At 37.6% G+C, this 24,644-nt stretch overlaps 1 protein-coding gene across 1 annotated transcript; it reads left to right on the top strand.

Moving 5' to 3' along the window:
* The first annotated feature begins 5,965 nt into the window (after positions 1–5,965).
* LOC6577614 (T-box protein H15) lies at positions 5,966–24,217 on the top strand. The gene is made up of 6 exons (XM_002003529.4): positions 5,966–6,960; positions 10,848–11,311; positions 11,434–11,567; positions 19,561–19,846; positions 21,486–21,730; positions 23,163–24,217. The coding sequence occupies exons 1-6, from the start codon at positions 6,639–6,641 to the stop codon at positions 23,737–23,739; spliced, it is 2,028 nt and encodes a 675-aa protein (XP_002003565.1). The 5' UTR covers positions 5,966–6,638; the 3' UTR covers positions 23,740–24,217.
* The last annotated feature ends 427 nt before the right edge of the window (positions 24,218–24,644 follow it).

A 24,644-nucleotide genomic window follows, 5' to 3' on the forward strand; every position in this document is an offset into this window, starting at 1 on the left:
CTCTTGCATTCTTCTCCTTTTATTTCTGGTGTCAACCTGTTGTCCTTTCTCAAAAGGCTCTGATATAAATCGCATTAATCACATCGAGCTGCGATTATAACAAAGCAGCTCTGCCGCAAGGTGTGAGCCGCTTGGCATTTGACAGCAGCAATGACAACAGATTTTATTTCATTTCATTTTTGTATTTTCTCTACATTTGATTGCAACCTGTTTGCCAGTTTGCTCACTTCAATGGAATGCCTCTCCTCACTCCTCCTCCTCTCTCTCTATCTCTCTGTCTGTCTCTTGCTCTGTCTCTCAAGACATTGTGTCTGGTCCTCTATTGTTTTGCAACTTTCCCAGCGCTGTTGACAAAACTGTCGACTTGACCGCTCAATCGGAGTGGGTGGTGAGAGTTTTTCCATTCTGGCAGACAGAAATGAGGATTAGAGAAACAGAGATACTAACAGTTATGTTGATTTCAATTTAGTTTCTTTTATGGGAGTTGCAAAAGAGTTTAATTTCTCAAATTTATTTGATATCTTTTAAAATTATTTTTAATTTATATAAAATTTGTACAGCGCGAAATTAAATTAATATGTCAAATTAATTTAGTATGTTTTTAAAACAAATTTTATTGCTTAGAGATTTTCTGAATGAAGCCAGAATGAAATTACTAAATAAATTTGTTATTTATTTATTTTTTTGTATACTTATTCTTATTCAGGAATGTAAAATGAATAAAATGGCTTTGTGAAATGTTCTTGCTTTTATTTTTAATTTATTAATTTTAGGACTTTTTTAATTTATTAAATTTGTTATTACTATTGATTATATATATATATATACATTTTTTTTTGTTTTTTCAATTTTTCGGATAAAGCAATTTCTGTATTATTTTTTGGATCAATTTTTACATTTTAAAATTTTTGTTGTTTTCATTATTTTTATTTATTTTTGTTTTCTTGTATATAAAGATTTCTTAAATGTTGTATTTTTTTTTTATTTATTTTTTTTTATTTAGTTATTATTTTAATATTTAATTATTTGTTAAAATCAAATTTGTATATTTTATTAATTATTTATTTCCATATTCATAATTTTTTCATTTTTATTAAGATATATTTTTAAATAATATACTACATTTCTATATTTGAATTAATTTTTTATTTATCACTATCCAATTTTGTATATAATATTCATTATTATCTCCCCGTTGTCGTGGAAGCTGGAATACAATTCTCATATCAATTTAGTCATATTTCTTTACGGCACAGCTGATGCCAGTTCTAAATCCGTTTCCAGGTTCCCGTTGCTGTTGCCGCTGCATTTCGCTTTGATCTAGCTGTTTAGCCGCTTTGTTTAGCTTGTTAATTGCCGCAATTGCCGCTAGAGCTGGAGCTCATAAATTTGGACAGCAAAACGGTTGTGCCACAGGATGTGGCATCGTTAATCTCGCCGCAGCATTTCATGTGGCAATTACCACAGAGTCTCTGCTCCTCTGTCCGCCTCCTCCTCCTCGTTCGCCTGGCGGGAAACCGCCAGCCACCCCATCGCTGCTGTCTTCTAACCAACATACATATCTGCATCTGCCGCATCTGCGTATGCATCTCCATCTTCGACTGCATCGGCCATTTGCATCTCTATCTCATTCTCCAACTCCATCTCCAACTCCAACTCCAACTCCAACTCCATCTCCATCTCCATCTCTATCTCAGAGTGGCCGCAACACCTGTGGGCGTGCATCATCAGCAATTTTAGCATATTATCAACGCATCTGTGAGCCGACAAAGTGTTTTCAACGCTTTCGGTAGTACGAATGATGCTGCTGCTGCTGCTGCTTCTTCTTCTTCTACTACTTCTGCGGCTTCTTCTGCTGCTCGCTTTGCCACACTAGCTGCAGCTGAGCAGGAGCAGGAGGCATAGGCGTTTCCTTCAGCTGGAAGCTGCAAATGTAGCTGTAGCCGTAGCCGTAACGAAACCTCGATATGTACACTGAGCGAAATGGTAGCTTTTGAATAGTGTGTATTAAATAAAAAAATATAAAAAATAAAAAATCTTTGGCGTATCGACTTCAATCTTTATGCCAAACTAAGATCTATAACTCGAGGTTCTTTATTATTACAAAATCTATGTACATATATATACAAATATATATTTATTTTTTACTTAAATGTTAATCAAGTCGATAAATATTTCGATTTTAGTGTTGTCAATGGAAAACCTAATTGAAATGTAGTTACATTATATTTAACATAGCAATATATAATGTTTTATAATAATATTTATTTGCATACATTGCTACCCTCGCTTTTCGCTCAGTGCAATGCGATTCGCTTGCGATATTTCGCTACGATTAATTTTCGCATTAAGCTCGGCCACAGCTCCGCCTTCCGCTGCATTTGGCTTGGCCTTTGATTTAGTTGTGGGCGCGGTAATGAAATCAAATTAGGCAAGTGCGTGCAAGTGCAACGCAGCTCCAGCTCCAGCTCCAGTTCCAGTTCCAGTTCCAGCTCTTTTTTTTAGCAGCAGCTGTTAATTGATTTGCAATGGAATTGCCGTGGCAAAGCGCGCGCAAGGATAATTGAGCAGCTGCACAGCTGAGCTGGCTTGAATCTGGCTTGTCCTTGACTAGGAACACTCACCCACACATACACACACACAGACACCTGCAGATTGTGTGTGTGTGTGTGTGCCACGCGTTTCTTAGTCAAGGCCAAGGCATATAAAACTCAATTGTTTGCAATTATGAAAAGTTTTTGGTTTGCTTTTACGCTTGCCACGCCCTATAAGGGGCGCTGAGCGTGGCACATGCTGCTAGTAGCTGCCTTTTTTCCCTTTTTGCTGGCAATAAAATTGATAAATCTAGTGCAGCAATATGGCTGCCACATGCTGCAGCCAGCACAAACACACACACACACACACTCGAATCCTGCCGGCTTAGTTTTTCCATTTTCCTCCTGCTGCTGTTGCTGTTGCTTATTGGCCATTTAGCGCACGTAAGCGCAAAAAATAGTGAATTCTCTGTGTTCTATATACATATATAAAAACTAATGGCATAAAATGACAAAAACAACAACAACAACAACAGCAAATCGCATTCCATCTGCAGCCTTCGACTTTAGTCCGTAATCCTGTCAAAGCGTAAACAGAAAAACCGCAAAAAGAATTTCGAAATTGTTCGCAAAATATTTTTTTTATTTTTTTATTTTTTTTTTATGCTGGGTTTGCAATTGGCTTTTGCAATTGAATTGCGTCGAGTGTCCAAAATGGGGAAAGTCTAAGCCGCTGCGCGGCCCATTTCATATTGCCACAGATTGCGGCACGCATGGCAAATGTAAACAGATTTTGATTTAGCGCAACAGAAAAACAAACAAATTTAGTAAATAATATATATAAATATAAAGAGAAAGAGAGCGGGAGGGAGGGAGCCAGATACAGAGTAGGCAAGCAAGCTGTGATTGATATGCGAGTACTTGAGCCATTTAAGATTGATGTAAGATGGATGTAATATAGAGCACAGCTGGAAACTTTAGAAGCCAATAGCAGTATTAAAACTAGCTCGGTTATATATAGTCCTTATATGTGATCTATAACTCAAGGCTTGGCCTAACAACTGTTAACTCTTTATTAAGGCGAACAGAATCTGAGCGATTTCTTACATTACTCCAGAAAAATATTATAATAAAAATAAATATATATATAATGTAATATATTAAAAAATATACCTAAATGTATATTAAAATAATAACAACAATAATATAAAATAAAAAATATATATGTAAATTTTTTTTTGCTAAACTAAAAGTTATAAATTTAGTCACAAATGATTTTAAATTAAAAATGTATTTACAATAAAAAAAAATTAGTAATTTTGAACAGACTGACCTTGATGCCAATATAAATTCGACTCTATGAGAAATATTTAAGGAACCCGAAAACTGCCATGACAAAATATATATTATAATTATATATAATTTATTTACGGTATTTTTTTGAGAGATCAATTGCAATCCCTTTACGGCCTATTAAAAAAAATAATAAAAATTGCATTCAATTTTTTTTTTTTTTAATAAATAGATAATAATAAATTAAATGTTTTCAGAACTATATAAATAAATCTATCTATCTATTTGATATTCAAATTTTGTATTTCTGTAATAGAATTTATATTATATGCACATATCGATACATTTAAACTTTACCAAACAATTAAATTAAATTTTATGTCCAAAATGAATTTATTTTTCTTATAATGCTAAAAGCTTTCCTCCGACTCATGTTTGGCTATAAATTGATGCGAATTAATTAAATCACACCCATTTAACCATTTAAGCAAATGAAATTGTTCAATAATAAACGAAGTTCAAACACACTATTTGACAATTTTTCAAATCAACCCCTGCCCCTCCCCCTCCACACACACATGAAAGCAGCAGACAAATGCTCAAAACAGCGAATGCGGAATAAAATGGAAAATGGGAAAGGCTAGAAAATATGTTAGCCTATGCAAATGAGGAAACAAATCATTGAAAAATTGTCGCCGACTCGCGAGCAATCGCAATGCGAATAAACAAAAACAAATAAATAAGAGAGTCAAAATGGAAGGAGCAACTCTACCCCCTCCACTGCCATCGAGTCCTTCTGTGGCCATTAGTCGCAACCACGAAAACGCAGCAGACAACAGGAGGTGGGTGAAACGAAACGAAATGGAATGGGTTGGGTATGGGTTGGGGTATGGCGGCAGCCGTAGAGACGCAGCTGACGAATTGTGAAAAATATACATATAAGCACATGCACACATGCATGCAAATGTGTGCGTGTGTGTGTGTATTTGCCGCTACGTTCACACGCCATTCGTCGCATTTTGTTGTTGTTGTTGTTTTCTTTAAGCAAACATTTAAATAAAAAATAAAAAAAGGACATTTACATATGCAGGGTGTGTGTGTGTGTGTGTGTGCTTTGCTGTGGGTACCGCAGATATTCAATTATGATATTATTCGATGCGACGGGCGCGACAGTTTCAGATAAACGAACACATTTTTTTTTTTTTTTTTTGTATATAAAAAAAAATCGGAGATAATAAAAATAAATATGTTTAAAAATATAAAATAATAAAACAACTTAAAATGTTTCGGTTTTATAAATTTTAACAAAATATCTCTCACATTTCTTTTGAACAAAACGCATTTCATTTAATTCCCACTCATTTCAAATTGCTTCAAAATCTCACATATAATAAACAGCTCATTTACTGAGAGTGACTCACTCAGCTGAAGCGCACACCAAAGAAAGAGACTCACTCAAAACATTGAACATGAAACGTGGTGAGTTTCATGTGAAACAACTCGCAACGCTTTGGCAATGGAACACCGCACAAAAAATCACTCATGCACGGCACAGCAGAAAAAGTATTTGTAAATAGCCGACGAAATGTACAAAACACACCCCCTCCTAGCACACTCACACAAACACTCACAAAACAACAACAACAACTACTACTACTACTAAGCAGACCAACTGTCAACAGCCCGAAAAAACAAAATGACGAATTTATGAACTTGTTTGCGCTCGCCAGAGCGAGACAACACGAAGCGCACAGCCAGCCACACAGCGAAGCGCTCACTCGAATGCGCTCAGCAGCGCCAGCAGCCATCTCGCTTGCACGCTTGTGCGACAGTGCGCACTCAGCTGAGTGTATGGGAATTTAGCGTTCGTATTGGAAAACTCAAAAGTGAGCATGAATTATGTGAGGCGACGCGTCGCTGCCGCGTCGCTGCATTGGAATGCGCTACACACACACACATGTGGTCTATGCATATTGCTGGCTCGCTTGCACGCACAGCGCTGATTGCTGCTGCTCCTGCTGCTGCTGCCGCGCTGCTCGTCTGTCTGTCTCTTGCGGTTAACCGCTTTACGTTGCGTGCGAAGCTTACGTGAGCGCTTTCCCACAAAACTTTTTGGCGCTTTTGCGCGAGCTGCGTAAAATTGCGGCGCCTCAGTGCTGTCAGGTATTTTGCGCTAGCCGCGCATAGCCGGACAACTAAGCAACAATAACAACAGCAGCAGCAGCAGCAGCATCAACAGCTCCAACAACTGCAACAACAACAACAACAGCAACACAACTAGTGCCTTAGACGCAGCCTCTCACACGTTAGTTCGTTAAGTTGTTTGCCGTAACGCGCGTCACGTAAGCGTGTTACGTGGTGTTGAAAACTTTTCGCCGTAAGAGATCGTCAGCTGTGTGCACGAGGTAGGGGGTCCAGGGCAGCACCAGGGCAGCAAGGCAGGGGAGAGCAGGGCGGGGGAGCCAGAGTCGACTTCGGCTTGTTGCGAATGCGTTTACATGGCAAAAAGCAAATCGCAGTTGCCACAAATTCATTCAATGGTCAGCTGTGCGACTGTAAAGCGGTTTTCACGGCAAAGCGCAAAAACACGAAAAGCCCAAAGAAACGAAAACCAATAAAATATCTAAAATACAAAACAAATAAAAAATACAAAAACGCGCGCGTAAAATAAAAATAAATAAAATAATCAAACTTGACACACTCAAAATGCTTAATGTGAAATGTGTTGATTGAGAATTGTTAACAAATTGAATTGTAAAATTGATTGAAATATTTTTGTTAATTATATTGAAGAATTGCAATAGAAATATTATGCTGCTTAGCAATCAGCCGGCGAATGCCAAGCCGCAGCCGACGTCGCCGTCGCCAACAGCGCCGCAAAGTTTTAAAGTCAAGTTGCAGCAACAAATTGCGGCAACTGCTGCAGCAGCTGCTGCCGCCGCAGCAACAATTGCCAATGGCAATAGCAACATCAGCAACAACAACAGCCATCATCATCATCAGCATCTGAATAATCATCAGCATCATCAGCATAATATTTCCTTTGCCACGGATTTCTCAATTGCCGCGATTATGGCGAGAGGCGGAAACCCCGCCCCCTCCAACAGCCGCGAGCCATCGGAAAGGAGTCTGAGTGAGTAGCTAAAGTAATTGAGACTAACATGAATATAGCGATTCTACTATAGACACATCTTTCCATACATATATATCGAGTATTTCTCTGCAGTTAAGTGGAAATGCTTATTAGAAGATTTAAAATGCATAAACTAGATAAATATTGCGAGTGTAGGGAAGAAAACTTTGGGCATATTTAGGCATTGCAAAGTAGGTAAATAGAGTCGATATCTATGCTAGATATCTATACCTTACCCAATCCTTACCCATTAAAACTAAGCTATAGTACACATATAATACTATTTTAATCTATGGATTATCAAATTATGTCTTCTAGAAGTGCAATTAGTAGGTAGTAGACTAGGTAGACTAGATTGGTAGTAGACTAGATTTAAGTAGAGATCTCTATGTCTTTATCTCGAAATACTCAAATCAAATCATACCAAATGAGAAGCTAAATTTGATTTCAGATATTCAATATAAAATAATAAATCTGCTAGAATATTACATTATTCTAGAATCATTTATATTGACTATCTGAAATCATATTTGGAAATATAAGTATTTGACTGATATATGAATTGTTCTAAAATTTAATGAAATTATAGAAGTATAGACGACTTTGAGAAGAAAGTCTAGAAATGTTCAACATCAAGGAGAAGAATATATAAGAAGAAGAATTTATTTAAAATTAGTCTTTAATAAGCAGCTGACCATTGGATATAATCTTACATTAAAAACCCGCTAAATAATCTCAACTAAATCCGTTACAATTTTAGAAATAAAACTTATTTTTATTCTAAAGACTTCTGTAAATAAGAAAATATGTATTTAGAAAATAAATAATTAAATACAAATTATGATAGTAATTCACTTTTTTATGAAAACATTTTTTTTTTTTAATTTTTATTTTATTTGCGGTCTTTTATAGTCTCAACAATAAAATAAAAAATATTTATATTTATAATCTGTACAGCTTAAATATATATACATATATCCATATCTATATCTATATCTATATCTATATCTATTTCTCTAGCTTAGATATTTAATATATATGTATATATTTATATTGATTACGTTATTCATTCGCATATTCTATCAAAATATCTTTCAGTCTAGGCATTTTGAAATATTTCAGCAATAATTAAAATTTTGATAAGCCACACAAATATTTCTCTTTTGTCATTCGCTCTTTTTTAATACTTTTAATCAGCTTTATAAATTATTTAGTTTTTATGAGCATTTCAACAATTTCGAAGGTGTTAAAAATGCTTTTGAGAATTCCAAAAAATTTGTTGTTCGCATTTATGAGCCTCGCGGGGCTTATTTATAAAGACGCTTTTACGATAGGTCTTTTTATTTATTTTTTCAAGTCAGCAGCTGCATAATTTATAATTTATATTGAATGAATATTTATTAATTCAATCAAAGAAGAAGAAGAAAAAAGAGTTTACACAAATATCTTTGTGCAGAATTTATAGATTTTTTTTTTTTTTGATTTAGAAATAAAAATCGTATCTTTACATTGAATACGATTTGGCATGCGCTAAATACCGTTAGAAATCATCGAATTAATTCAGTTCATAAAAAATATGAATTCAAGTTGACTTTGTGTTTGAATTGATATAAAAAATGATTTTTTATGACTAGGAATTGATTTTCATTTAAATTAAGCAATTCGAAAAATAAATAAAGCTAAAAAATCGTTTAAATCAAAATTTGTGGAACTATTTTGCAAAAGAAAAAGCATTAGCATAACTAGTACATATATTAAACTTTAGTTTAGTTAAATAGCAATTAAAGGTAAATATGAGATCAAGGAGAGAGAGAGAGAGAGAGAGAGAGAGACAGCAGATATTGCAAATATATTTTAGTTAAATAGAATATTTTGTTGGTTTGTGTCTTTCGCATAAACTATAAGCTAAAATATCTTTGAAAATTTTGGGGTTTCTATATAAACAGCAGAATTTATTTTTGTATATATCATCATATTTATAAGAGCTGTAAAATAACTTTCGTCATTATTATTATTGATGTCATATACAAAATATTTTCACAATTTTATAAAATATATAAAAATCTATATTTAAAATTTAGAGACTCTAGCTCTAAGGATATACGAGAAAAAATGTAATTAATAATTGTTAACAAAGTTTAAAAATGTACAAACAAATTTTGTAGCTTTCTTATTGAAGATTAAATATTTAAAGAGCAGTTTCATATGAAATGATGATGAGGTGGTTGGCACTGAGCTTATTTTACGGGTCGTTGTCTACAAAAATTACCCCAATCTTTCCATCAACATATATGGTGGAGTATATAAATACATTAAAGACCAATTTTTCATTGAAACACCTTAAGTGATCCCTTAAACAATTTTGAAATTGCAGAGAATTGTATTACAGTTTTCGAAACGAAAATGAGCTCAATTTATTGCCAAAACTTGTCAGGATAAAGCCAGAAATATGTTTCTTATAATCATATATTTATTTTCGATATTTAGTTTCGAGCTGTTGACTGCAATTGCGGCATTGGAGAGAGAAATCTAGGCATAGGTCTCTAGATTCGACAGAGACGATAGATAGATCGATAGATAGAGATAGATTTTATAGACTATAAACTCTACAAACTTTATTGTTATTCATTTAGATTATTTACTTTGCAAAATATAGATATATCTTTCCTTTCTATATATATTCAGGGCTTAAAACATGTAAAGATTTACAACTAGAAGAAATAATAATTGAATTTAAAAATCATATGTTTATTTAATTAGTTTCAATATATTTTCAATATTTCTATGTGTTTTTTTTTATATGTATGATATGTTCTTATATTATTTTGTACAGCCTATTCTTAAGTCTACTATATATTATAATCTTCTATTTGTATATAATAGACAACAAATATATCTTTAATATATTGAAATATTTCTATAAACTTTTTATCTGTCTTTTTTTCGGCTTATTCATTAGTCTTGCAATATTCTATATGATTATGAAGGATATATTATTATATATTCTTAATATTATATAATTATTATTATTATTATTATTATTTTGTAATATTTATTAACATTTTTAAAATTATTTTTTAATTAGTATTTTTTATAATTATAATTATGATTTTCGTGGAATTTGTGTTTTCAATCAATATAAATTATTAGCATAAATAAATATGCATTACTTAATGCTAATTAACGCACCGAGTTGGCCAAGACTCGTGGCTCCATTAGCCGAGCTATTGACACCCACAGCGGCTGCTCGCCATGTTGCACAGTTGCCAATGATATTATTGTCTGTATTACTTTTTCTTTATTGTTGTTGTTGCAGCTGCTGTTGTTTATGCCACAAATTGCATATTGATGACAATGCAACGTTGATGACTTGATAATTGCGGCAAATGTGCGCGGCAATAAAATAATCAAAGCCTATTTGAATGCCAAAGTGGGGTGGGGTGGTGTGGGGTGGGCAGCAGCTGTAAAAGGGGCGTGGCTAGGGTGCGCTGCATGTCATGATATGAGCATGCACATACACACACACACACACACACACACACATGTATCTATATGCATTCAGAGATATTTATCGATTTGTATGCATGCACAAAACTATTTAGATGCCGTAATTGGCAGCTGTTGAGCCCCTTCGGCCAGCCCTCGCTCAATGCATTTGATTAAAGCAACAACAACAACAACAACAGCAGCAACAACAAGCAAATTAACATATGAAATCGCCGAGTAAATAATTGAATTTGTGTGTCTCATATCTGCGCAAAAAAATCTGCATGTTGCATGCAACACGTTGTTGCCGCCTAGACAACTCTCTTTATACTCACACACACACACACACTCTCTCTCTCTTCCTCTCTCTTTCTCTCTCTCTCTATCTGTTGCTCTTTTAGGTCCATTATCTGTGGAGCGCTATTCGACGCAGGATGCGGACGATGATGTTGACGTTGATGTGGTTGACTGCAGCGACAGCGAAACGCCAACGGCGGCAGCAGCAGCAGCGGCCGCGGCAGCGACGGCAGCGACAGCAGCAGCCGCAGCAGCAGCGGCGCAGCAGCATGCGCGTCATGCATTGCGTGTTGCACAACAGCAGCAGCAGCAGCAGCAGCAACAACAACAACAACAACAACAGCAGCGCCAACAGGCTCATGCAACAGCCAACAAGCAGCGACAGCAACAACAACAACAGCAGCACAACAACAACCACAATCACAGCAAATCAAGCAGCCATCGAGGGCGTGCCACATCCACACCAACGGCTGCAGCTGCCACCACTGCCACGCCCTCGCCGCCACCCGCCCGCGCAGCGCACAGCCCCAGCGAGGACGAGCGCCTGTCCCCCGAGGAGCCTGCGCAGGTAACGCCACGCCACAAAGTTAGCACCAAAAAAAAAAAAGAGAAATCTAAACGCTAATACTAGATGCAACAACTAAACTTGCTCTCTCTCTCTCTCTCTCTCTCTCTCACCCTCGCCAACAGCTGCCAACGCCCAAAATCTTGGGCTCCTGCAATTGCGACGATCTCTTGCCCGTGCAATGCCATCTGGAGACTAAAGAGCTCTGGGATAAGTTCCACGAGCTCGGCACGGAAATGATCATCACCAAAACGGGCAGGTGAGTGAGAAGCTTCCATTTTCTTATTCTTCTTGTGATTTGTTTTGCTGCGTGGAAGTCTCTGGCAAGTCAAGTCGAGGCACTTGACAGCAGCTGCCCGAGGCGCGTGAATTGGCCAAGTTAAGATGTGCTCCATAGAAATTGCTGTTAGTAATTAAGTTAGCATCAAAAGAGAGTAAAGAAGACAATGAATAGATCCAGAAACTCTGCTGGTTTGGGTATAAACATATTTATTAGAGTTAAATGAAATATTTAAAATGGGATGAAATTATTATTAATATTTCATGAAGTGGGAAATCGAACTGATGTTTCCAATCAATTTTTGTGTCCTGCATTCTCCACATAATTGGCATTTGTATTTCTCTTTCGCTTATTATCGCCCTCATTTCATACCATTAGTTGCTCCCTCTCTCTCTCTCTCTTTTTCTATCTCTCTCTCTGACATTCTTTCTCTGTCTCACACATATTATGCCTCCCTCCTCCTACTTCATCTGCCTCCTTCCTTTTCTCCCCGGCTCTGTCAGTCTCTCTCTCCTTCTTTCTCTGACGCTGTCTCACTCTGTTTACCCTGTCTCTCTCTCTCTCTCTCTCTCTCTCTGCATCGCAGTCTCTTTGCCTCTACCCTCGTTGCCTCTCTCTCTCACTCTCTTACTATATATACAGGCTCTCCTACTTGTCTTTTCTCTATCCTCTCTCTCAAACATCTCTCACTTTATCTCTCCATTTCTTTCCCTTTTTATCACACTTCCTCTTTCTTACTATATTTATTTACATATATCTCTGCTACTTGTCTTTACATTTCCAGTTAAATATTTGCCTTTTAGCGAATTTCTCATCTGCCATCGCTCATAATTTCAGCTTTGATAGCCAACTCAGTCCACCAAATAGTCGCCTTCGGGCCACATGTCGCCCAGTGGCATGAAACAATTTCGGGCCTCATCATCAATCGACGCTAATCAGACACTCGAACGCAAACTCGAAAGCAAAAACAAAGAAAAAAACTCATCCTGAATGCGAACTCAAACTTGAAAACTTGAACAATCAATAAACTCCACAAACGCCTTTCACTCTGTCTGTCCCAGACGGTGGGGCGGGCTAACGGGGTAGGTGGTGCGGGGCGTGGCGTACCTGGTGGTATTCACATTCACAATCATATTCGCCATTTACATTTACGCCCCGCTCAAGTTAACTGCGAAATATCAGCAGCTTTTTGGTTAGTTTCTCATTACGAATGCCGCCGCCGCCACCAGCACCACCGATACCACCAGCACCACCACCACCCATCGATGCCTCCTGCTCGGCTGTTGGCTGCCCCTCAATTTGATTGACAAGGCATCGAAATAATGTGCCGTCGATTTTCGATTTTCGATTAGCAACAGGCCGCGAGGCCCACGCCCCTCCCCCCGAAATGCCAAAGAGAAGAAGACAAAAACAAAGGCAGCCGAGGCAGAGGCAGAGGCAGCCGAACTGGCGGCTGTTTCTTGTCAGCTGTTTTGCAGTTAACACTAACACACACACACACACAAACATACATACATACATATATATGTATACTCTCCCCAGTCCTCTCTTTCACTCACTCACATTCAGCATTTGCTTAAACGACTTTTCATTCGCAACTCAACAAAGTTGACTTCAGTGAAAAAAAAAAAAATACAAAATTATTGCTTGACGATTTTCGTGCGAATGTCGTGTAAAATGCGAAATGTGAAATGCCAAATGCGAGTGCATAATAGAAGCAGGCAATTGCGCGACTACAGCATACCCTGTACTAACGTTGAAAGTGAATTGATAAAGCTGATTGTTTGAGTTTTTAGCATATTTAAAGAGAAATGTAAATGATCATTAATTATTTAAATTGATATAAACGAAAAAATTTATTTGACTAGATTTATTAGTTTTGTTAATATATTCTGTAAAATATTATAAAAAGTAAAACTGCGACTAGATCGGAAAAAAATCGAAATCTATAAAAAAAAAAAAAAAATTAAATTAAAATATTTATTTATATTCTTCATATGTAACCACCAAAATAATTTATAATAATAAGAATTTCTTTCTCAACATTGTATATTATGTTATAATATTTATATATTATATTATATTATAATACTTTTTATAATATAACTAAGGTAAAGTTGTATGAGTAACTTTATTTTAGTAAGAAAATTATTAGACACTTTTTTTTTGTATACATGATATTTTTATTAATGAAATTTTACTAAATTAATACTACTTAAATACAATTAATTAATTCGATTTAGCTGCAGAACTAATTTTCCTTCATAGCAACATTCGGCCACCTATAAAAAGCATTTTGTTAAATTTTTACAAGGATTTTCGTCTTCTATTGTCAACTGCCATGCATATATACCCCTTAGCACTTATATGCTTAGCAGGGTATATCATGCATGAAACATAAATTCGAGCCAAGAGTTGCCTTTGTTGCCTTTGTTGCTGCTGCTGTTGCTTTGAGTCTCAGTTTTCAGTGCTCAAAGCTCTGGCTGATGACATGCGAAATACGCATTAGTCGCTAGCTGGTAGTTAGGAACTGAATATGCTAACCTCTGCTGCCTCTTCCTCTGCCTCCTCTGATGTGTGTGTGTGTGTGAGTTGCGCTTGGCCACTTTTGCTGGTTTGGCTTTAGTTTTTTTCTTTTTTCCCCCTTTCAATATGGGATACCTGTATACTTCCGCCTCCTGACACGGCCCCCTCCCCTCCCGCTGTGCGCATTTGCGACACATTAACAAATTTACTCCTTTCGCTGGCTTTCGATTCATCCGCAGAGGTCCTGACAGCGCCACAAAGTATAAATTGCAATGTAATAGCTGCCGATTGTCGCGCTAACAACACATTTGCATGTCCTTTGTCCTTACGAATCCCGTTTTGTTTTTGTTTTTGGTATTCATTTCGACTCTGACTAGGACTCCAACTGCCTCTGCCGCCGAGCCGTGCGCCCTGTAATTAGCGCAAAGCACCTCCATGCCGCTTGTTTATTTACATTTGTGCGGGCCGGGCAACGCCCCCAAAAATATTATTACTCCTTTTTTTTCTGTTTTTTTTTTTTACCCCTGATATAGATCTATGTCAGCACATCGTTTGGCTGCCAGCAACAGCAGCAACTGCTACGAATCGCCATTCACAATTGCGGGCTCTGTTCCTTTGAGTGATATCTTTTAAATTGCTTAAATATATACCTAATACATTCGCCCTTAAAAGCTGAGTTACGCCGCGTTTCAGCAGCTGTTTGCTTATTATCATATGTATAGTATATATAGAAGAGTGTAGGATATGTCTAGATGGACTTGCTCTACGTGAGGCTTGAGAGACATAAAATTAGTAGCTGGAAGTTGAGCGTCAGTATTATAGATGCTAATAGATGATAGATGTTGGTCTACTTAGAGTACTTCCGTTATATATATACAGTAGAATCCCGATAGTTCAAAGTGGCAAGCGGATCAGTTTTTTTTTTTTTATTTGCAAAGAAATTCATATTATGGAGAATTATTGAGAATTTCTTTCAAGGGGATAGAATTTTTTTTTTTTTTTGATTTATCGCGATTTTCGATTTAAAGGGGTACGAATTATCCAGACTCAACTGTACATACTAGATCGATATATACTAGACCCCACAAGATCAACAAATAGTGGAACCTCCAGAGAGAGAGAGAGATAGAGGTTGCCACATAAATAAATGTAGATAAAGAGAAGAAGCTAAAAGAAACTCAGCATCTCAACCCGAAGAGCAAATCGAAAATGATTTATGATGCATTGCGCACTGGGCCAAAAAGGATCGAGCCGGGTCGAGAGTTTTACCTGTTGACCGAGTTGTCTGTCTTTTGAGAGCTGTTGTTGCGGTCATTGAGATAAAATGTCACGTGGTTTGTGTAGATTTTGTCACGCACTGTCAGCGGTTAACAGAAACCAACAGCAATTGGCGGTTGCAATGGTAGAGAAAGGCAAGCAAGCAGGCGGCCTAATTGTCCCAGCCAAGTCAGCGGGCGGCAATTGAGAGCTACACATACACAGAGTGAGAGAGAGAGAGAGAGGGTGTGAGGTAGAGGTAGAGGGAGGGAGGTAGCTCAGCTGGTAGTCAACGGCAAATGTTTGTCAATATTTTAGCGACAACTCTTCACGCTTGTTAGGCAATTGCTGCCATACAGAGTCGGTTCCGCACAGTTCTAATCGAGCGGACAGTAGCCCCTGCCAAGGTGCGTATCAATTGCGATTTGCATGCTTTAAGACCGAACTCAATAAACAAAGCGCGACTCTGGGTCAACTTGATACAACTCGCATATTAATTTATTTCGAACAAATTTTACGTACAACTTCATTAACATTTGATTGTCTGCCGCGAGCAGCTGTACCAAATGAGCGAACATTTATCATTCGCCCTAAAGGACAACAGCAGCAACAACAAAAAGAACAACAGCAACAGCAACAAAAACAACAACAACAACAATGAAACAAGCTAAGACCCAACAGAAAGGTGCAGGATCTGTGGGCATTTTTAAGAGGCAGTTAATAGCTGACCCCAAGTAGCCTAGTGGGTACACTGAGAGAAATTAGGAATAAATACGGCTGAATATGAAAAATATCACTAATAAATATAAATTGTATATATAATTCAATTTCTGCACAGCAAATAATATTAATTTCAAATTTAGCTTAAACAAAAATAATTTAGAGCTTATATAATTAAATAATTATAATTAATTTATAATTATATAATTACAATCAATTTATTAAATAATTAAAAGTTTAAAATTAATAAATTTGTTTTTAATTTTCAGAATTTTTTATTGTTTAATTTTTTATATTTGAAAACTTGAGGTTTTAATTTTATTTACAAGAAAAATCAACTTTTACTTTTAAGATATCCGAGCCTTAGTTTTGAATATTTTTTCCAATAATAATAATATTATTATTTTTTATTTATTTAATTTTTTTTTTCAGTGTAGTCGTCTCTTTTGTTCAGAATTTTCTGACTTTTGCTGAGTATTTTTAGCTATTAAATTATGAATTAATTAAATAATAAAAAAGGAAAGAGATAGACTCAAAAAGAGAGAGAGACACACATTTCTGTTTAAGCTGCGCTTCATATATTTTTACAAGCGACGATAAGATCGCTCAGTTTTGCTTAGTCTAGGGCTGGACTTGGGGGTTGCTCGATGAAAGAAAGGAGAGCAGGAGGGCAGGAGGGCAGCAAGAATTAGCATTTAGTTGCATTTATTAACTCAAAGCTGGCGGCTTAATTTGCTGGAACTAAGGTGTTGATAATGTATGCGTATAGCCCCCCGGGGCGGAAGTGCGGATAAAATGCGCCACATATAAAAAACAGTGAAGAGTCAACTAATTGGAACAAACTGAAACGGAGAGACAGAGAGAGAGAGAGACTGTGTGTGTGTGTGTGTGTGTGAAGTTGTGGTCAAGCTAATTGAAAGTCCAGAGTGAATTCGGGAGTATTGCTGGAGCAACCCTCTATGGCAAATGGTGTGTAAACTTCATAATTGTAACCTTTGGCACCTAAAGCCAAAAAACTCCGACTGGGAACGGAGCGAAAGCCATTTCCCTAATTTTCCCATAAACAAATACATAAAATCCACACTTAGACGCGGCAAAATAATAATGCAGAGCACAAAGCTAAAAGTCTCTCCCTCTCTCTCACTCACTCTCGCTCTGTTTCGCTGTGTGTGTGCCACGCCCACCCAGGGCTGGGCAGGGCAGGGCCTGCAGGCAGCTCGCCGCTGAGTTTGGCTCATAAAAATGTATGTAAATGCTGGGAATATGATTTACGACATTTCCGCTGGCGCAGCGCGTTCAAAAGGCGGGCGGTTGCGGCGTTCGTGCTGGGCGTGGCAGTTAACTGGGCGTGCGGCTGGCTCCCCGTTTGGCGTTTGGCATTTTCACACATTTATGGACACATTAGCAAGCTATCAAAAGTGTTTGAAAGTTTTCTTAGCTGATGTCGTTGATTTCTCTGCTTCTTCTTGAATAGATTTGCCAACGCGTCAGGCTCGAGTGCATCGCCTCAGCTGATGGCATCGCAGCGATAAGCCATCCGCTACAATGGTGCTAATTGTGGCATGCAACATGCCGACTGACGTCTGACGACTAACGACTGTCGACTTGCAACTGCCGCAGCAATGACAGTTATTACCATCACACACACGCACACACACGCACGTTACTCTGCCGCAACATGGCGGCTAACACGCACACATACGCCTCCGCCACCAGCCACGCCCACGCCTCTCTCTATCAATACAACATGTCATACCACTCGCTGCCTGCAGTCGCCTCCGATTTATGTTTTTGACATTATAACTGAAATTATTATCAATTATATATATGCATATATATATATATATATATATATATATATACATATCTCGTTTTTATTCCACTATAAACCTGTGTCCGCGGCACGATTTTCATTGGCATGCGACAGCTGATGAACGGGCTCGACTCTGATTTATTGCATTCTCTTTACAGATAGATAAATATGTGTAGATGCATGTATGACATATATGTACATGTATGTATATATATATACATATGGTATATATGTTAAAACACTATAAAGACAAAGGAACGAGCAGCGAATAGCTTGTTTATTGCTCTAAATTTATTTCGCATAGTTTTTTATTTCCATTGGATTTCTATAAACTTGTAGCTGGCATATTTTTATATGTACTTATTATATATTTTTCTATTTCCTTGCTTTATTTTATAAAAATATTTTTTATTATTAAATTTTACTACAATATATTTATGGCCTTTATGAAAAAAATTCCATAATAAATATTTTAAATATAAATTGATAAAAATAAATAAATTCTATATATGCTCAATCTGGAACAAATTTGAGTTGCAGCTTTTGAATTGATTGATATATATTTTATAAATATTATATTACTATTTTTGTTCAGACATTTACACATATAAGCGTATCATATTGAAAAGACGAGAAAGGTGTATGATCTATACGAAAGAAGTAAGAGCAAGTATTAGTCTATACAAACATAGTAAAATAGTTTTACATGTCTTGAAATATTTACGAATACTTTTTATGTCAACTCAATTAGTGTTGCAAAAGAAGCGAAGCCACGGTATGTGCCAACAAAATGTGTGTGGTTATAATAAATTAAATCAATTGCTAATAAAGATTACAGTTATAATTGACTTCAGTCTTATGTCTATAATATGTCTATTCCTTATAACCAAACTACAACTATACACCTAAACAAAACTTGCTTTAAGTTCTTGATGTGTTTTTTTATTTATTATTAATTTGTCAATGTTTTGTATAAACAATTTTATTGCTAGGCTTCATTTTCATGTAACATTCAGCTTCATTTATTGCACATACAATGCCTATAATATATGTCTACTATCATTTCTTGTCCATGTCGAACTCATATCATCATCATATCGTATCAAAAACTCTATTTGCTGTATTGTTAATTAGTTGGTTTATTATGACAAATGTTGCAACATTTGTTTACAACTCAACTCAACACACACACACACACAAACACACTCACTTACACACACACACTCTGTCGCACACCTTTGGAGACAGTCGCATAAAGAGAAACCTGAAAGACAAATGACAAAAGAACTGGGCTGGGTCATTAGCGTCATTTACACTTTGCCTGGCCGCAGCTTGAGTTGAGTTTTGTTTTCTGTTTTTTGTGGTTTGTTTGGCCTCTGAAAGTTGGGGCACTCTGATGAGGTCTGCTTCGTCGCGGAAATGTGTCAAAAACGTGCTAAAAGTCATAAAATTAAATATGCGTCTTATTTACATACACACAACCCCCAGAAACAAATCCAACCCCCCAGCTCTAGTGCTACACAATGCCAGGCAATAAAAGAAAGCTAAGGGTTTTCTCTATTTTCTAGTTGCTGGCGTATCTTGGCCTCTCTTTCTTTTGCCTATTGAATTTCCTACATTATCCTCATGGTACTTTTTGTTTTGGTCTACTTTCAGGCGCATGTTCCCCACTGTGCGTGTCTCGTTCTCGGGCCCATTACGGCAAATCCAACCGCCGGATCGCTATGCCGTACTGCTGGACATTGTGCCGTTAGACTCGAGACGCTATCGCTATGCATATCATCGCAGCTCCTGGCTGGTGGCCGGCAAGGCGGATCCACCGCCGCCGGCACGCATTTATGCCCATCCCGATAGCCCCATCAGCCCGGAGGCATTGCGCAAACAGGTCGTCTCCTTCGAGAAGGTGAAGCTGACAAATAACGAAATGGATAAAAGTGGACAGGTGAGTTTCAGCAGCGATGGTGTGTTTAAGTGTGTGTGTGCTGGGTCAAAGGTTAACTGCGGCGACAGCTGGAAGAGCGCACATTGACACGAAGCAAAGTGACGGAAAAAAAGAAAAATCGATGAGCTTTAATGCATCGGATAGAAAGTGAACTTCTAGCAATGGGAGATACAAAAGAGATGAAGGAAGAGTGCGTAAAGAGAGAGAGAGAGAGAGAGAGAGAGAGAGAGAGAGAGAGAGAGAGGGAGGGAGAGAGAGGGAGAGAGAGTGAAATAGTGAAAGAGAGAGAGGGAGAGAGAGTGAAATAGTGAAAGAGAGAGATAAAGAGACAAAGACAGTTTACACATAGTAATCCGGGAAGAGAGAGAGAGAGAGAAAATAAAGACAGTTTACATATAGAGAGTGAGAGAGTGAGATAAAAAGAAAGACAGTTTACAAGTAGAGAGACAGTGAGAGAGAGACAGAGCGAAAAAGACAGATCACACATAGATGGAAAGAGAGAGGAGAGAGAGAGAAAGAGAGAGAGAGCGAGAGAGGAGGAGAGAGAAAGGTAGGAGAGAATATAGAAACCAAGGAAGGAGATTCTTAATCGAAAATCAAAATTATATTATTTTTAGTAACTTTAGTAACTGCTACTAAATTTTTTTGCAAAATAAGATTTTAGAGAATTAAGCTTAAGTATAAATAGGTGAAGCATATAGACAGATATATCTCAGATAAAGATGTAGGACTGTTTAAATGATTACAAATATTGTTAACGGACTGCCTGATGCAGTGAATGATGAAATATCTGAGTGTATCCTTGCGAAACACTTTAAGAACTCCTCCTAGAGCCTACCTTCCGATTTATTTCCTAAGTAAATCCCCTAGTAATTGAACAAATCTCAATCAAACACCGCTTTAAATCCAAAACAACTAAAGAAAAAGGAAACCAATATCTGCAAAGCCAAATGTTACTTCTTTTGTTTAAACGACAGACTACAGTGAGCACTAATAGTATATTCAGCGTGTGCAAGGCAAAGGCAAAGCTGCGAAAATTCACGCGAGATTCACAAGATATTATCAAGCAGCACTTCCTTAAGCATCCTGGCGCAAAACATTTATGAATAATTTAGCTAGAAGACAAAAGGATATAAAACGCCGCAGCGACTGGTCTGCCATTGTGAGAGCTGCACTAAAAAGAGAGAGAGCGAGACAGATAGAGGGTGTATAGCCTGTTTTACTGCTGGCATATGTAAATTCCAAAAAATGAATGAAAATTGTTGGCAATTTGGTGGCAAATGCAAAAGCCAACTAACTTCCCCTGCATGCATGGCTCCTATATGCACACATATACATTTATACACATGTGTGTGTGTGTGTGTGTGTGTATATAGCAGCACTCTCTGGCCCTATATCATGCCCGGCCATATAACATGGAAAGTGTGGACGCTCTGTTTACGAGCCAGCCACCGTTTTTATCGCCGCCATAAAGGATGCTGCCCCGGAAAAGCGTCAAAACAAACGCCGACTACTTTTTTATTGTTGTAAATTTTTTATAAGGCCAACAAGAGAGAGAGGGAGAGAGAGAGAGAGAGAGATAGATATAGAAAAAAGAACTCTAAAAAAATTTCTGCTTTTGTTATTCGCTTGCTTGCAGGTCGTGCTGAATTCAATGCATCGATATCAGCCACGGATTCACTTGGTGCGGCTGAGCCATGGCCAGAGCATACCCGGCAATCCCAAGGAGCTGCAGGATATGGATCATAAAACCTTCGTGTTCCCGGAGACGGTATTCACGGCCGTGACGGCCTATCAGAATCAATTGATTACAAAATTGAAAATCGACTCGAATCCGTTCGCAAAAGGATTTCGCGATTCGTCGCGTCTGACTGATTTTGATAGGTGAGTTGTTTTCATCATCATCTTCTTCTTCTCTTCTTTTTTTTTTATTAATAAGTAGAACTACAGGCAGCGGGGGCGTCTCTGTAGTGAGTCTTGAAATAGTTCAATAGTTGACCCCAAGCACTTTTATGGCGGCTTGTTTGCTGATTTACGACCTCATTTACGATGAACCTCTGCTGATGCGCTGATGCGCCTTGGCGAGGGTTTTCACTGAGCCCGCGCACAGTAGCTCAAGTCTAAGACGCTGATTAGCGAATATGTGTGAAAGCCAGTGGCAAATCGAAGAAACACTCGTAGAACTTAAGCAAAGAAAATCTTTTTCAATTAGTAACTGTTTAAACTGGAGCAACGGGGAGTTCTTTAGAAGATCTGCCGACAGTTGAGAGAGATAGGAATGTAGTACATAGATATGTTGCAATATTGATTGTTGCGATATTGATTGATATAGATATATATACATATATAAGTATATAATCAATCTTCTGTCACAGCATTTTTTTAATATTAAAGCTTAGACTTAAGACTTTCGACTCAGCCAAATTGATCCTAAGTCAGTTTTTAGCTAGAGTATTCTATTCAAGATCTGCATTGACTATATACAAAGTATACTAGTCTAGCTACTTTCACTAAACGCAAGGTTAATCGATTAAATCCAGTTACTTTAGCGTCTTTCACTAACTCCTGAATCACTCAAACATTTTTCACTCCAAACTCTCGATTTTGCAGTTCAATTCGATTGCTCTTTTATGCATATTTCAATTCATATACTTCAGCTAATTAACAGAGCTCAAACTCGGCTTCCCCAGTTGCAACTCTTGCAACATGTTGCATGTTGCATGTTGCGCACAGGTTGCACAGGACAATCAAACAGCATTCGCTGCCCTGAGCAGGGGAAAGGGTAGCTGTCTTTTAGGAAGTATTTTTTGTTTTGTTTCCCATTCTTTTTGGACAGCAACTGCAAAAGTGTTGCAAGGCGGCGGCTACGTGTACTATTAAGACAGCAAACGCAGGCAGTCAGCAGCATGGACAACGTCAGCAGCAACAACAACAACAACAACAGCAACAACAACAACATTCAATGTTTTTAGCCGGCTCGGCGGCGTCTTAAGTGGCGTAAATTACAGATCGGCGCATTTAACTTTGAAGCCGATTCGTACATGAAATGAAAACACGAAAATAATGAGTGAATGTGGTTGTTGCTGTTGTTGTTGTTGTTGTTGTTGTTGCTGACGTTGTTTAGTGTCGGCAATTGGCAGTTACTTTCAACGTAATTATGTTATTGCTGCCTTGGCTTTTGCCTCCGTGTTGCAACAAGTTTAGCTTAGCCCCTACTCTCCCTCTCTCACTCTCTCTCTCCTCTCTCTCTCTCTCTTTCTTTTTCTCTCTCTCTCTGTCTTATTCATGTGTATTCTGTTGGCTTTGTTCTTTGCAGAGATCCCATGGATTCGTTCTTTTTCGATCAGCACATGCGCGCCGCACCGCTGCGCTTCTTTCCGGATCCGCTGATGGCCCAACTGACGCCCCAAGAGGCGGATGCCGCATCGCTGGCGCTGCTGGAGAAGGCGCGCCAGCATTTGCAAATGTTCGGCCGTTCGCCGTATACGGAAATGTTGCTGCCGCATTTGTATCAGCGCGCCGCACCGCCAGCACCGCCGCCGCCCCATCCGAGCGCCTCGCTGGGCGCCTTTCAGCTGGGCATGTGGCAGCAGCAGTGGCCGCAGCTAACGGCCGGCTTTCTGGCCAGCGCCAATCAGCAAGCGGCCTTCGCCGCTGCAGCGGCGGCAGCGGCTAACGCCAGCCGTACGCCCCCACCGCCGCCGCCGGCAGCGACTGCCAATGCACCGCCAGCGCCCGCCACGCCCACATCATCTTGCGGCTCAGCATCGCCGGATTTGCGCATCAAGACGCAGCTGGGCCACTATCCCCAACGCTTCAGTCCGTATCAGGTGCCGCAGCACGGCCAGCCGGGCAGCTCCCCCTCGCCCTCGCTGCGCGCCGAGAGCCCCTAGAAACAATGAAAACCAATATGCGAAATGTATGTGCAATGATCGAACATGTTTGTAAATAACCCAAAAACAAAACAAGAAAAAAAGAAAACAAAATACTGTAATCACTCAAAGCTGTGCAGCGCTAAGCATGTTGCAGCAACATGTGGCAAACACTCAAATTTAGCAGCTCGTTTATGCCATGCAACTGAGACGTGTTTCGAGATTTATGGAAATTTCCTTAAATGATTTGAGAAATTATCTTAGATATGATTTTTGCAAAAAATTTGTATGGCTTATAATATATAAAAGAAACTCTAATAATATTCTAATATAAATCAAAAATAATAATAAAAACTTACTTGAAATGCAGTAAGAGCCAAAGTATTTAACACGAAACAATTTGTATTTTGAGTCATTCCACTATTGACAATTCGAAACATTCATAGAAAATTATGCTGAAACTTGAATAAAAAAGCTTGATTTATGACCAAAATATATGACAAAACTAATAATAATAATAAAAAAGGAAATATTTTTAGGAAATAAAAACAAAAAGTTAAACACATAGTTTAGATAAATGTCGAGCCAGCAAACATTGAATATAAATTAATTTTTTATACAAAAAAACATTTATTGTAAAAATATGATTGAATAAGTTATCATTTGTATGTTTTTATGACTTTCAAGATTTTCAAGCTAGTTTCATATTTTAAAAATAAAATAAAATAAAAGCAAGTTCGGTATATAATATTCAAGTTGCTCTCACAACAAAAATAATCAGGCTTTACAAAAAAAAAAAAAATAATAATAATAATAAAATTAATAATACTATTATTTAAAACAATTTGGAGTATTTTAAAACTAATTTTCATTTATTAAAAAATAAACAGTTTCAGTTTTTTAAGCTTTTCCAAGAAAAATATATA

Source organism: Drosophila mojavensis, unplaced genomic scaffold, assembly GCF_018153725.1.
Source record: "Drosophila mojavensis isolate 15081-1352.22 unplaced genomic scaffold, ASM1815372v1 contig_36, whole genome shotgun sequence".
Lineage (NCBI taxonomy): Eukaryota > Metazoa > Arthropoda > Insecta > Diptera > Drosophilidae > Drosophila > Drosophila mojavensis.